Here is a 13,240-nt window from a genome sequence, read left to right as displayed (position 1 = left end):
TGAAGCCCATTTTCTGGTGTCCCCCGCCGTGATATTGCTGGAATATTGCTGAAAGCCACGTAAAACTAAACACACTCACTCATTCACCTTTTCCCATATTTTTCCTTTATTGATTACGAGCCACAGAATGGATCAGATATACGGCCTCGGTGATTCAGCTAGCGCTGATGGAGTAATTGCCCCACCTCTCATCAAACGCATTGGGTTTCGTTGATAATGCACCCATGTATATAGTGACTGCTGATTACATGCACTGAAACGTTTGTCTCGATATTCCCGCATGTTTATTCCATACACATATTCACTGTGAAAACACTACTCATTTATTTCATTTATTTAATGACATTTCATTTCAATATGCAAAATATTCATTCATTCATTCATTCCATTAAGTAAGCATTGAACACAACACAGATTAACCATAGTTGCTATAGGACGCTGTGTTTTCAGTTATATAAATAAAGCGTGATAAATAACACAAGAGACAACAAATGTTGTTACGATGTAACAACTGACCAACACAGGCAACAATCACATACTGTATGGGTTAGTAATGCTTATTGTAGCAAATGTCAAATTGCAAATAACATACTGTGAACGGCGTGTCAGTTGATTTAAGTATTCTTATATCTCAGCCTCTTGATTAGGTTCAATCCATCATTTGGGGGTAAAACTTTCAAGTTGTCGTAGTCAGCATATCCGTATGACCCAGTCCCGAGACCAGCAAAGCCAGTCTCCACAGTTTCAGGTACGGAGGAGACGTTGAACACTTGATAACCATTTAATGTCCCGATCACCATGGAACCCTGAAAAGTATTACTTTATATCATAGTTTTGGCAAAAAACGCAATTATTTATGCACTTCTGTAAGTAGTAATGATGAATCGTACTTTCTAAAAGAAACAACAGTTATTCCCTTATAGCTTTTCAGTTTGGTCAAATTGTTTGAACAGTGAAATTATTTGATTACAATTATCTCTACAGTGCTTGCTATGGAGCATACGTTGAACACCTGCTGGCCATTGATTATTTAACGCCGACATTTCAGTTTCAGTAACAGGATATGAGCCTCGATACAATCTATATTTTGAACAATGTAGCTGAGAGTTGAAACCATTGAAAAATTGAAACTGCTGCTGATGATGATTGGAGATTTTACGCGCGCTTTCCTACATGGAGCATATTTTGAACACGGTACCGGGGAAATATCAGAACGTTATTAAGTCGAACAATCACTGTCCTCTTTTGTCTCATATTTATCTTGTATGTTGTCTCTTTGTCTCACCTTCACAAGTAAGCCAACCTTGTTCCATCTTGTGCCACTGAAAGTATTCGTTCTACCATTTATTATTGTCTGATTCCGCTCTGAAACGGAAAATTTATTCTCGTCAAGCAATAAATGGATCAGATGTTACGAATCATGCTTGGACGAAAACGATACAAAGACAACATTTGTTGTCTCTGTTTGTTTACTTGTTTATTATTTAATTTCACATTTAGCAATATCCCAGCTACATGACGGCGGTCTGCGAGTAACGCGCCTGGACAATCCAGTGGTTAATATCATGAGCAGTGGGTTGCTGTATGTGGCAATACCTCTCTCTATGTATATGCATATATATATATGCATATATGCATATATATATGTGTGTGTGTGTGTGTGTGTGTGTGTGTGTGCATATATATATATACAGTATGCATGTATGGCACAGACTGCATAGTATGTACAGTCATATATATATATATATATATATGTGTGTGTGTGTGTGTGTGTGTGTGTGTGTGTGTGTGTGTGTGTGTGTGTGTTATACATGCTTACTGTTTATTCGTAGATTTAACCCGTCTAGAACATTTACACCAAAGGTATATATCAATGTCTCCTCTTTTGAAAATAAATTCTCTTCAAACAGGATGAGAGAAATATGGACAACCCTCGCATCTCCAACATCTAGTTACTCTGACATTGCATTTGTATAAATCCAGTAAAACAGTCACAGGTGTATCCCCTCGAAGAGTAGTTATCTCAGATTATCTTGCCCGGTGGTTTTGGTGGGGTTTTTGTTTCCAGAAGATTCTAATCGTTTTAGCATGCTTCCCTTTGAGCTTGATTGGCATTTTAGAAGATGCTATTTGATGTTCTCGCTCCATCAACGGGTAAAACACTTTAAAGTTTTGCGTGATGATGGGGACTGAACAAACCATGAAACGCTGTACTCAAGAAAACAGAAGATGCAACCTAGAAAAATCTCTATGTTTGTTTCTCTTTGTGCCTAGAGAGTCCGATCACTTCCAGGGAGTCACTTACCAAGGTTTGTAGTCACTTGATATGTTCTTTCTGCAGGGTTGATAAAGAAGAAGACACCAAGAGTGTTTGGCAATTTGCATCCACCTACACTGAACCTGGCTGCGAGAAAAGCTTCTTTCGTTGCCACATTCACGTCCTGGTCTATGCCTATGTCAGCCTCGATGTAAATGTCGCTCCTACAATGAAACAAACCTAGTGCTACTGGGCATCTGGAATATATAACATTCAGGGTAGAAAACAACATTCTGAACTATCCGCCAGAACAGATTGTGCGTGAAAGTTGAATTTCGATGAAAATATATAAGAATCAATCACTAAAAACAAAGAAACAAACAGTTATTTCATCTCACACATAAATGTCGTTTTCTGATCGTTAGAACGCTCTTCTATGATTTTCAGTGTACCCCGCTTAGAAGCAAATAACATTTTCTATGTTATCCGATGTGACTGCCGAACTGTGGGAACTCATTTAGTAGTTCGTGTTAGTAATTCTTTAGCATGATGTACGGAAATTACCGATATTTTGCGAATGCAAATCGATGGAAGGGAGATAACTCGAAATTTGTCCGTTGTTGTCGGTATTGTTTAACTGCCTGACTCCGATACCCGATCCGAAACATTCAGGTGTTCTTTAAGAAAAATACGTAGTTCACTGGTCCCGCGGGATCCATGTCATGATGTACTCTCTATAAGTATGTATATCCCCTGGGGCCAAAGGGAACATTAACAGAAATAGAGAGTACATCAGCCCATGTCCCCCTCGTGAGCAATGAACAACTTTTATTGTGTTATAGAGAATGAAAATTCCAGTTTTGCTCTTCAAGTTGCAGATGTAATGTTTCTATGACACACAGCTAATGACAGCTCAGGTCAGCTGTCCATATTTGTATGACTTACCAGAGATAGTTTCCAAATACAGCGGCAGATAACCCTAAATCCTCTGCATGACACCACACCCACTTGACCGGACGTTGAATGGTCATCTGTCGGATGACCTTGCCATGGTCACCCTGACCAGTAACCACCTCGTAGCTTCCGGTCTGCTGAGCTATCATGAAAGGCTCCTCGAATTCTTGGTAACCTAATTCAATAAAGTTTCTCGATAATACTTGGTATTTACTTTTCACCTGTAAAACACGATCCCACCATTTGAACAAACGAGATGATGCCATATGGCACTGGCACTTACTTTCAAAATCATCAGTGTAGGGCAACGGAAAATCCTTCGGTGGAGGAATAGCATCCGGAAATGACCCTTTGTGGCCTGTTGTCAAGGTGGTGAACGTGTACACCTGGTCTGGTAGGAGATCGAGATTTATTACCCCGTTAACAACCTGGAACAATTCCAAACCAAATAGACTGAAACAAGAGCGTACCATTTTCGAAATAAACACCTATATAGGAGGCTATATTAGCAGAATTCGGAAATGAATGTTTTACACATATGCTTATGTTACTGATTAATCAGAAAAAATTTAGATAACAATGTTCCCTCCCAGCCAGAATGTGGGTATTCCGGGTAAGTGAGTGAGTGTAGTTTAACGCCGTTTAAAGCAACAATCCACGGTGGGGGACACCTGCAGTGGGCTTCATACATTGTACCCAATGTGGTGAATCGAGCCCGGGTGTTGCGCGGGACGAGCAAACACCTTTACCACTAGCTATAGGCTACACCACAGTCCCTGTTCCGGGTAAGACCTTTAAACATGAGAACTAGTATACCTGTATTGGGGGTCTCGGCTCAAACAGCACAGATCCTCCTGTCGGCTCAGACAGTTGAGAAAACCAAACGTTGAAGCTGGTCACGCTGCCCTACAGGAAATACAGTCAATTGTTGTGTTTCAGTCGTAACAGATGCACACATTGAAGATCCATACACGACAATCAGCATCTTTATGAATGAATACCGTAATTAATTATAACATGATTACACAAATTCAATTCTACTCAAAACATTATATGATAATAATACAAAACAAAGAGCGCTGATTTGTATTTATTTTCTGGTATCAATAACTGAAATACATAATCAGTTAGTTTTTAGAACAAACGTTATGCCCTTTTTCGCAGTTTGAGCTCCACACCCGTGGTTTGCAGTGCCGTATACGCCACAAATGAATGAATGAACGAACGAACGAATGAATGAATGAACGAACGAAAGAATGAATGAATGAATGAATGAATGATCCGGAACTAATACATAAGCAATATTTCCTGAAACAATATGAAATAACATTGCGGTATAACAGTTACAGATACAATTTACGCTCACCAAGGATCCTTTCAACTGCAGAGTGACATTTTGAGGCTGAACAATAGCTTCCGGCCGTGTGTAGTTTTGTTTCTGTGGAAAGCAAATGGCACATCTAAAAAGCATAGGGATAGACCAAACTGATTTTGTTTTGAATTTGTATGTTTTTTTGTTACTACCCATCTACCGCTAGGACATACATTGTGTCAGTATATATTATATTATATATGTTAGTATCTGTGTTGCTTCAGAATACGATTATTTATATATAAACGTGCGATGTTATTAGAATCACTTAGAGGGGAGAGCAGTTATGAGTGAGATGTCAAACGTTCAGTATTTGTTCTAGACGCAAATATAGAAATGTGGAAACGTTCACGCGTTTAAAAACAGCATCGTCCTGCGCCGGAATACCTACCACTGTTTCTAGGATGATGGTGAAGTCCTTCCCATCAGGGCTGACCAGAGTCACGAATGTCCCCCCTCTGGCCAACCTGTCCACCCCCACACCGTGTCTAAAGTACTGCCAGCCTGGTTCGGTGAACTGTGCTGTATGAGCTGCCAAAGCATATTGGTACATATATGTGACAATCCAACATCCTACGGACAAAAGCCTTCAAACACTTTAGGATATGTTGGTATTCCGGTCTTGTTAATATTTTACAAGGATGCCAGATTACGAAAATTCTTTTTACCTGCGAGCCAGATATACTCGGGAATTTCATAGTACCCTGACCACGGCTGTTCGGCATTTAGAAGGCCTGTCCCTACGAAAGGAAGTCCCGGATACCAGGCGCTGAGGATCGCCCATACGACGGTTCTGAAATTTTTCACAGTCAAGTCCATGTTATTGGTGGTACCGTTGTTAAAGAGGAAAGAAGATTTTGTACATCTGCCCATTTACTTTGACAGTCTGAGAGTTGATAGTCTGTTTGGATACCTACAGTTTGAAATGTTTTAGTGTTTAATCAAAGTATCTATTTTCAAAATGGAAGGATAGTGCAATATGTGTAATACATGGCTTAAGGTTAAACTGATTAAGATCTGTTTGCAGATTTTATTATTTTGTAATTTATTCATCATTGCTGGATCTGTGTATCAGAAAAATGGCATAAACCCTTATTCTGAAAAATCCAAATTTTAGACAGGTATTTTGTGAAATACGTGGCAACTTTACTCCATTATATCCACTGAGAGACATTTCTGAAACATTTAAATATCAAAATAAATCTGAAATATTTAAATATTAAGATAAATCTGAAATATTTAAATATTAAGATAAATCTGAAATATTTAAATAATAAACAGCTGGCTCAATTGAGATATGTATGATCCCGGGAATTGATATTGGTAATACGATGTGCTGATGAGACTGACATTCAATGATTGGAGGGAAGATACCAGCGCTTTGAGCATGTTGGATAGACATGTGCGCCACATAAATATCCTATGGCGATGATATATCTTACCCTGTGATATATCCGTTCACATAATTTCTGTTCCATCTCTGTAACAGATCAGAGGTATCAAATTCAGATCTTGTTCGTGTCATCGAAATAACTGCCCAGAATAAGTTGTGTGAGTGTTTCTCAAAGGGTCTGGTCAAACGTGGACGGTGAGCAATGGTGTAAGCCATCAGTATAGTATAAGAACACTGAGTATACATTTGGAAGTTACTCGCTCGACGGCCAGTCTAAATGCCAAGTATGTACATCGGTTAAAAGGGATAGTCAACACAGGCACGTACATCACTGGAAAAAATGTCATTGGAAATGCTTTCCAGCATAAAGTTTTGATAACTATAGTAACATACATTGTGTGGTATGACACTAATCAGTTGTTTACATACATTGAGTAATATGACACTAATCAGTTGTAAAAACCAAGTTTCATGGTATCACTGATCAACAGAAATGTGGATCAATAATAACTATTGATAACAATAATTACGTTGAATAATGTGATTCTAAGCAATGTTAGCATCGATCAGTGGAAAGGTTTATCAATAATGTCTATTGATAACAATAACTACTTTGAATAATGTGATTCTAAGCAAAGATAACACTAAACGGTTAAACAGATCAAAAGTAGAAACTGGTGGCGCACCAGTGAAGATCAGGACAAGAACTGATCTTCTTCTTCAACTCTTATAGTAAGAGGCGAGTAACGCGGCTCGGGTGGTCCGGTTTGCTGTCTTGGTTGACACATGTCATCGTATCCCATCTGCGTAGACTAATGCTCATGATGGTGATCACTGGATTGTGTGGTCCAGAATCGATTATTTACTGCTGCTATGTAGCTGGGATATTGCTGAGTGCGGCTTTAAAAAGAAACGAACAAACCAGTGGTGGTTCTGACCAATCGTGGTATAAACCAATACAGTTGACCAGATCGATGGCAAAACCAACATTAATCAAAAGTGAAGACATCAGTGAAGACATCTTTCAATGAAGCAATGGTGCCGTATAGAAGTACAACAACGTGTGGAATATACACTACCATGCTAGATATCACAGCATGGTCTTCTGAAGCCCACAGTTGTTTCCCAGTATCAACAGCATACAGGGAGCTGTTTTCTTCGGGATAGTGGACGCTGAAACACACATTCGAAATTAACGGCACATTGCATCCTTTGGAATGTAAAAGTACTTTAGAAGATGTTCGTTGGGCATGAAGTAACAAAGGCTAAGAAAAACATCAGTTCGTCATTTTACAGAGAAGCAACAAACTCTTTCCATATCCAGACAGATAAGAAATATCTGCGAAAGCAGAGTCGATTACAGTGACTGTATCGTGAGTACATATCGCCTGTTTCGGAGTTTCTTGCATGCTGGCATTTAGGCATTTGGTGTCAGTCACCTACTGCCCATATAGGATATCACCGACGCAGTTATTTTTTTATGTTAAGTTACCCAATAGCATATATAGAATCAGTCATTTACGTATTTATAACACATACCAGGTTCGAGTCATCAGGTATGTCTCCAACACATTGGAGATATCGTTCATAGTTACCCAATAGCATATATAGAATCAGCCAGGACGGGATCGGCCAGGACATCACCAGCAATGTTGTCCCAGTGGAAGTAGTCCGCGGCCACGATCTTGGTGAAGCTGCATCCGTGTGTGTCCAGCATCTTCCTCAGGACCTATAAAGACGGCAGATTTGAAACAACCATCCGACCCTTGGGCAGATCCAGTCTGAAGCACCACGACACCCCGCTTTCCCTGTCGGATCCGCCCATACGAGCCACATGACTGCAAAGTCTGTACAACCAGACCCAGAGCTAAATATACAAACTGCTTAGGGTTAGCTGTTGTCGATACTCTGATATGAACATGATTTTCATATTTCAGTTCACTCTGGGACGATGAGGTAGCCTCGTGGTTAAAGACCTCCTTCGTCACGCCGAACACCCAGGTTCGTGTCTCCACATCGGCATACTGTGTGAAGCCCATTTCGGGTGTTCCCCGCGTGCTATTACTGGTATATTACTAAACGGGGCGTAAAATAATACTCATTCGCACTGAAGCACCATAAATGGAACCCGGTACAACAGTCGTCAGCAAGGGACAACACAACTCACTGGTCAATGGGCAAACCGATCACCACTGGCGTTGTTATCAACTGGACTGAATATTTAGATTCTGGAATTCCAACGTACATTGGTAAGCACTCTGCGTTTGCTTACAGCACAACACATAAAATCTGTGAATTAGCAATATATGAGCTCCACACTGCGGATGTAGGCGATAACTGTACCTTTATGTAGGTGGTGTTATAGGGACTCTCATTCCATATCTGAAAATGAAATACAGAAATCTGAGGATACCTATGTTACGTACAACCTGCATCTGATCTGATCTTTGAGTACTTGTTGCAAGGCGACATGTATTTGAAAAAGTCTTTGCGTGTTTTCTTAAACGTTAGACTCATAATTAAGAAATATATAAATACATTTCGACAGAATTGAAGCACTTGCCCCAATATAGTCAATGGTGAGGTTATAGTGTGTCCTTGCTCCAGTGATCCACTTGATAATGTACATGGCAGTCTGTTCTGGGTTGTCGTACACGTTCCCCGTGTCCCCTCCCACCCAGCCAGGCCACCCCCACGGAAGCCCATACAGCTTGATGTTAGGGTTCCGCTGTAATAGATACGTACGTGTGTACTAACACTATAGAAAGCAGTGATGTCTTCAACGCATTAGTAGTAATAGAATATATCGTGTTTTCTATTTACATTTTTAGTTTGTTGATATAATATAAAAACAATCAAACCTTCTTTGCTTCTTGCATCAGCCACCATTCATACCCTCTCTGGTAATTTTCCTCATTGGGTGTTCGCATATGAGTTGATTCAGTCCCATCTGTCAAATGTGGACAAATTATGTCGACACGTCAAGGTCGTCATTTGAAACTAAACATATGTTGATTTATACTATCATGGTTCAACAATGCACGTTTAAATATAAACACAGATCAACATTACGTTAAATGTGCAGATATTATTGTATGATACCGTGTGGATGAAAAGTATTTTGGTCACAAAATCATACTGGTTTTATTCGTATGACTGGTTGCATGCAGATACGGGTGTCGTGGTTACACACACTTTCTTACTCTGTTGAAGTGTTCTATGAAGATCACACCTGTCTCAGGTAGTATCACTTACCTGTACTCTCTGCATCTCCACCAATTTCAACCTTCAAAATGTGTACCGACGCTCCAAAATTGGGCTGAAATTATTAGCATTTTTTTCAAAGGAGGCAAGTGAGGCATTGAATTTTGTATGACTCTTTTTCAAAACTATTTTGACATAAAATGTTATGTCTGTGCTAATCATCAATAAAACACCCATACGTGATTTAAAAAATATAATATTCTTTCTAAAAATGCAATTCCAAAAAGCACTTACTTTGAAAACATAGTCGAGGATTTCATTTCTTTGTTTCTCGGGGTAATTAACTAGCAGTTTAGATGTTGCCTGCAAAGAAAATGTATGATGTTTTACACAAGTATAACAGTGCGTATTCAACTTCAAAACGTTTATACCAGTCATCATATCCAATCATAAAAACCGTTGTTTGGTGTTCGTAAATTAAGCAATCATTTAGAAGGCTACTAAAATGGGTATTAATGCGTCACTTATCTACCATCGCGGATATCAAAATGCATAAAACCTTGAATCACAATGCACAAATGATTAAGAGAAATCTGACACTGTACAACCGAACATGAGCGTGAGTGAGTGGTGTTTCTTCTGTTTACTTGTTTATTTATCAGCAATTTCCAAGACCTATAAATACTCGAGTCTCCAAGTGATGCAAGTTTAGGCGTGAATCCAAGTGATCTAAGTCAAGATGCAAGTTAATGCAAGTCTAAGCCTAGATGCAAGTTCTCCAAGTGATGCGAGTCTTAGCCAAGATGCAAGTCATGCGAGTGATACCAATCTAAGCCTAGATGCAAGTGATGCATATCTAAGCCTAGATGCAAGAGATGCAGGTTCAAGCCTAGATGCAAGTGATGCATATCTAAGCCTAGATGCAAGAGATGCAGGTTCAAGCCTAGATGCAAGTGATGCATATCTAAGCCTAGATGCAAGAGATGCAGGTTCAAGCCTAGATGCAAGTGATGCATATCTAAGCCTAGATGCAAGAGATGCAGGTTCAAGCCTAGATGCAAGTGATGCATATCTAAGCCTAGATGCAAGTGATGCATATCTAAGCCTAGATGCAAGAGATGCAGGTTCAAGCCTAGATGCAAGTGATGCATATCTAAGCCTAGATGCAAGTGATGCATATCTAAGCCTAGATGCAAGAGATGCAGGTTCAAGCCTAGATGCAAGTGATGCATATCTAAGCCTAGATGCAAGAGATGCAGGTTCAAGCCTAGATGCAAGTGATGCATATCTAAGCCTAGATGCAAGTGATGCATATCTAAGCCTAGATGCAAGAGATGCAGGTTCAAGCCTAGATGCAAGTGATGCATATCTAAGCCTAGATGCAAGTGATGCATATCTAAGCCTAGATGCAAGAGATGCAGGTTCAAGCCTAGATGCAAGAGATGCAGGTTCAAGCCTAGATGCAAGTGATGCATATCTGAGCCTAGATGCAAGTGATGCAAGTCCAAGCAAACATAGAAACATAATCATGACCGAAAGGATTATAATCTGAGTATTTGCACATGCATGTTTCAATAGATGTTAAAGAACGCACATTATACGATAAACGTATATAAACATAAAGAAGTAGTTAAAACACAGATACTTACTCCCCCGCCGCTGATTCCTCCAATACCATCAAATATCCTCCCAAGGCCATTTGAGTTGTCTAGATGGTACAGGTCCCTCTCAGTCAGGCCAGGGGAAATACAAATAAGGACGGCAAATATGTTCAGCAGCATTATTGAACATGGACTGACGACCTTGACGATCACACCCCTTGTGAAGATTCTTTTAATCTGTGCAGTCTGTAGTCATTTATCAGTTTTCATTATCAGTGTGCGTGAGATCACAAGACGCAGTGTGCCTGTGTTGATAATGTTAGGCTGGAAGGCAATGTACCCATATAGTACTCTAATTGGTGGAGTGCAGATGACAGATGTATTTCGTTCTCCCTTCATGTGTTTTGATCATTTATAATCACTGACTATGTCCTTTTGCTACAGTAGCCAAGGGGCGGTGGGATAGCGGCTAAAAGCGGCGTAAAACCATACTCACTCAATCTGTGCACTTCTCAACCCTGGCAAGCATGATGTGATGATATGTCTGAACAGTGTCAGTCCTCTGAACTCTCTCAGTAATATACATGCTTATTTTCCATTTAACTCAGTGCATTTACCAAGGTGCATTTGCGATTATTCAAACCAGACACAGTTAGACATGTACGTATACTCCTACTTGTATTAATATGGCTTTGGTGAATATACTTATGCCGAGTATCTCCAATCCTTTAATTTAGCTTAGACTTAACATTGGCCCGTGAAGATCAAGATTAGAACTGATCTTCAGTACCCCATGCTACTCGTAAGAGGGGAGTAACGGGACTGGGTGGTCAGACGCGCTGACTGACACGTCATCGTATCCACATTGCGCAGATCGATGCTCATGATGTTGATCACTGGATTGTCTGGTGTTAAACAGCAAACCAAACCAAAACTAGACATTGCGTGATTTGTTTCACGAAGGTGCTGTTGTATTTACCGTTATTTCTAAATGTTCTGCTGTACCACTGTTGGCCGATGTCACCGCATACACAAAGTATACGGTCGGTCAAGGATACCTTGACACATATGTCAATGATATTTTCAAGGCCAAATATCACAACACAATCACCACCAGGTGATAACGTTGGTAAGTCAGAGTAGGGACAGCTAAGATATCTTTTCAACTGAATGAGTAAGTTAAGTTTTATGCCTCTTTTTCAGCAATGACACAGCAGCGGACACCAGAAAACGTGGCACGTGAGACCCGTGAAGGTCCTTGCTTGCCATAAAAGGCGACTGTGCTTGTCGTAAGAGGTGACTAACGGGATCAAGTGGTCAGGCTCACTGACTTGTTGACACATGTCATCGGTTCCCAATTGCGTAGATCGATGCTCGTGTTGTTGATCACTGGATTGTGTGGTCCAGACTCGATTATTTACAGACCACCGCCATATAGCTGGAATATTGCTGAGTGCGGCGTAAAACTAAACTCACTCACTCACACCGTGTGATGACTGGGAATTAGCTCGTAATTAAGACGAACAAGACGATACGAAGGCATAGTTAAGTTCAGACCTCTTTAGTTGCTTCCGCAATATGTGACAAAGAAACGTATACATGAACGAGGCGAACGGAGTTACTCAGAGCGTATACAGCGAGCGGCATTATCCTACCATACAGGCAATGAATGTCATATACAGTAATTACTGGAACTGACAAAGAGGAACATGGTGGCTGATAACACAATGTACATTGCGGTAGTGATAAAGATTGATAATGCAGTTTACATAATAACAGTTAAGTCTCCTGAGACCTGGCTACATAGTTTGGGGGTTTTAGAAATAATCGGACAATGGCTGTCCTGAATTAGACACTCTAACATCCCCAAGGGGAATGTTTTGGGAAGGAGGAGTGATGGTCTTTGAGGTAAGGTATTTTATCTAAGCTGGACCAGAAACACCACAGGTCAATAGCATCTTCAGGAATGAGTGAGTTTAGTTTTACGCCACACTCAGCAATAATCCAACTACGTGGTAGCGGTCTGCAAATAATCGCGCTTGGACCAAACAGTCCACTGATCAACAGCACGAACATCTATCAACAGCAGAATTACATTATATTTTTTGCTGCACATCCCTAGAAAATCAAAGAAAAATCTCGTACCAGTTAAGTATACCAAAACACTAGTAAACGAAAAGAAATGAACTTCCTCTGTTGTGTTAAATCCTATCATGTTTGTTGTGTCAGTTATATGTACTGCCATCTTGCTCACGATGCTGTATGGATTATCCACTGTATTTCCCTCTTATGCCATTTTTCATGGTCTTATGGAGAATAAAGAATCTTGAATCTTGACACAGGGGGATGGGTGAGAAATAGTAGATGGGAATCACCTAATTTGCACCAGGACCGAGTTACAGTCCTCATTCACAGGAATAAAAAGTTAACGTTTAAGGGAGAAGTATTATGTGTTTTCG

General features: G+C 40.1%; 1 protein-coding gene across 1 annotated transcript; it reads right to left on the bottom strand.

The window, feature by feature from the left end:
• Window positions 1-322: 322 nt before the first annotated feature.
• Window positions 323-11,055, bottom strand: LOC137265404 (galactocerebrosidase-like). Its single transcript, XM_067800803.1, has 18 exons — window positions 10,830-11,055; window positions 9,475-9,543; window positions 9,232-9,295; window positions 8,838-8,926; window positions 8,540-8,704; window positions 8,320-8,358; window positions 7,572-7,705; window positions 7,056-7,149; window positions 6,026-6,063; window positions 5,252-5,376; window positions 4,975-5,114; window positions 4,578-4,649; window positions 4,028-4,117; window positions 3,495-3,639; window positions 3,203-3,386; window positions 2,306-2,481; window positions 1,286-1,365; window positions 323-806 (listed from the first exon to the last, which is right to left on the bottom strand). The coding sequence occupies exons 1-18, from the start codon at window positions 10,959-10,961 to the stop codon at window positions 615-617; spliced, it is 2,028 nt and encodes a 675-aa protein (XP_067656904.1). The 5' UTR covers window positions 10,962-11,055; the 3' UTR covers window positions 323-614.
• Between the last annotated feature and the right edge of the window lie 2,185 nt (window positions 11,056-13,240).

The sequence above is a fragment of the Haliotis asinina genome, chromosome 15, assembly GCF_037392515.1.
Source record: "Haliotis asinina isolate JCU_RB_2024 chromosome 15, JCU_Hal_asi_v2, whole genome shotgun sequence".
In the NCBI taxonomy this organism is placed as follows: Eukaryota; Metazoa; Mollusca; class Gastropoda; order Lepetellida; family Haliotidae; genus Haliotis; species Haliotis asinina.
This window is presented reverse-complemented; position numbering and strand designations above follow the sequence as displayed.

Excerpts from the sequence above, each read along its gene's own strand:
- LOC137265404 (XM_067800803.1), bottom strand. The coding sequence starts at position 10,961 with ATGCTGCTGAACATATTTGCCGTCCTTATTTGTATTTCCCCTGGCCTG. Across the intron at positions 8,927-9,231 it reads TGGAGATGCAGAGAGTACAG|ATGGGACTGAATCAACTCAT; the intron begins GTAAGTGATACT and ends CACATTTGACAG. Across the intron at positions 5,377-6,025 it reads GTGAACGGATATATCACAGG|AACCGTCGTATGGGCGATCC; the intron begins GTAAGATATATC and ends GAAAAATTTCAG.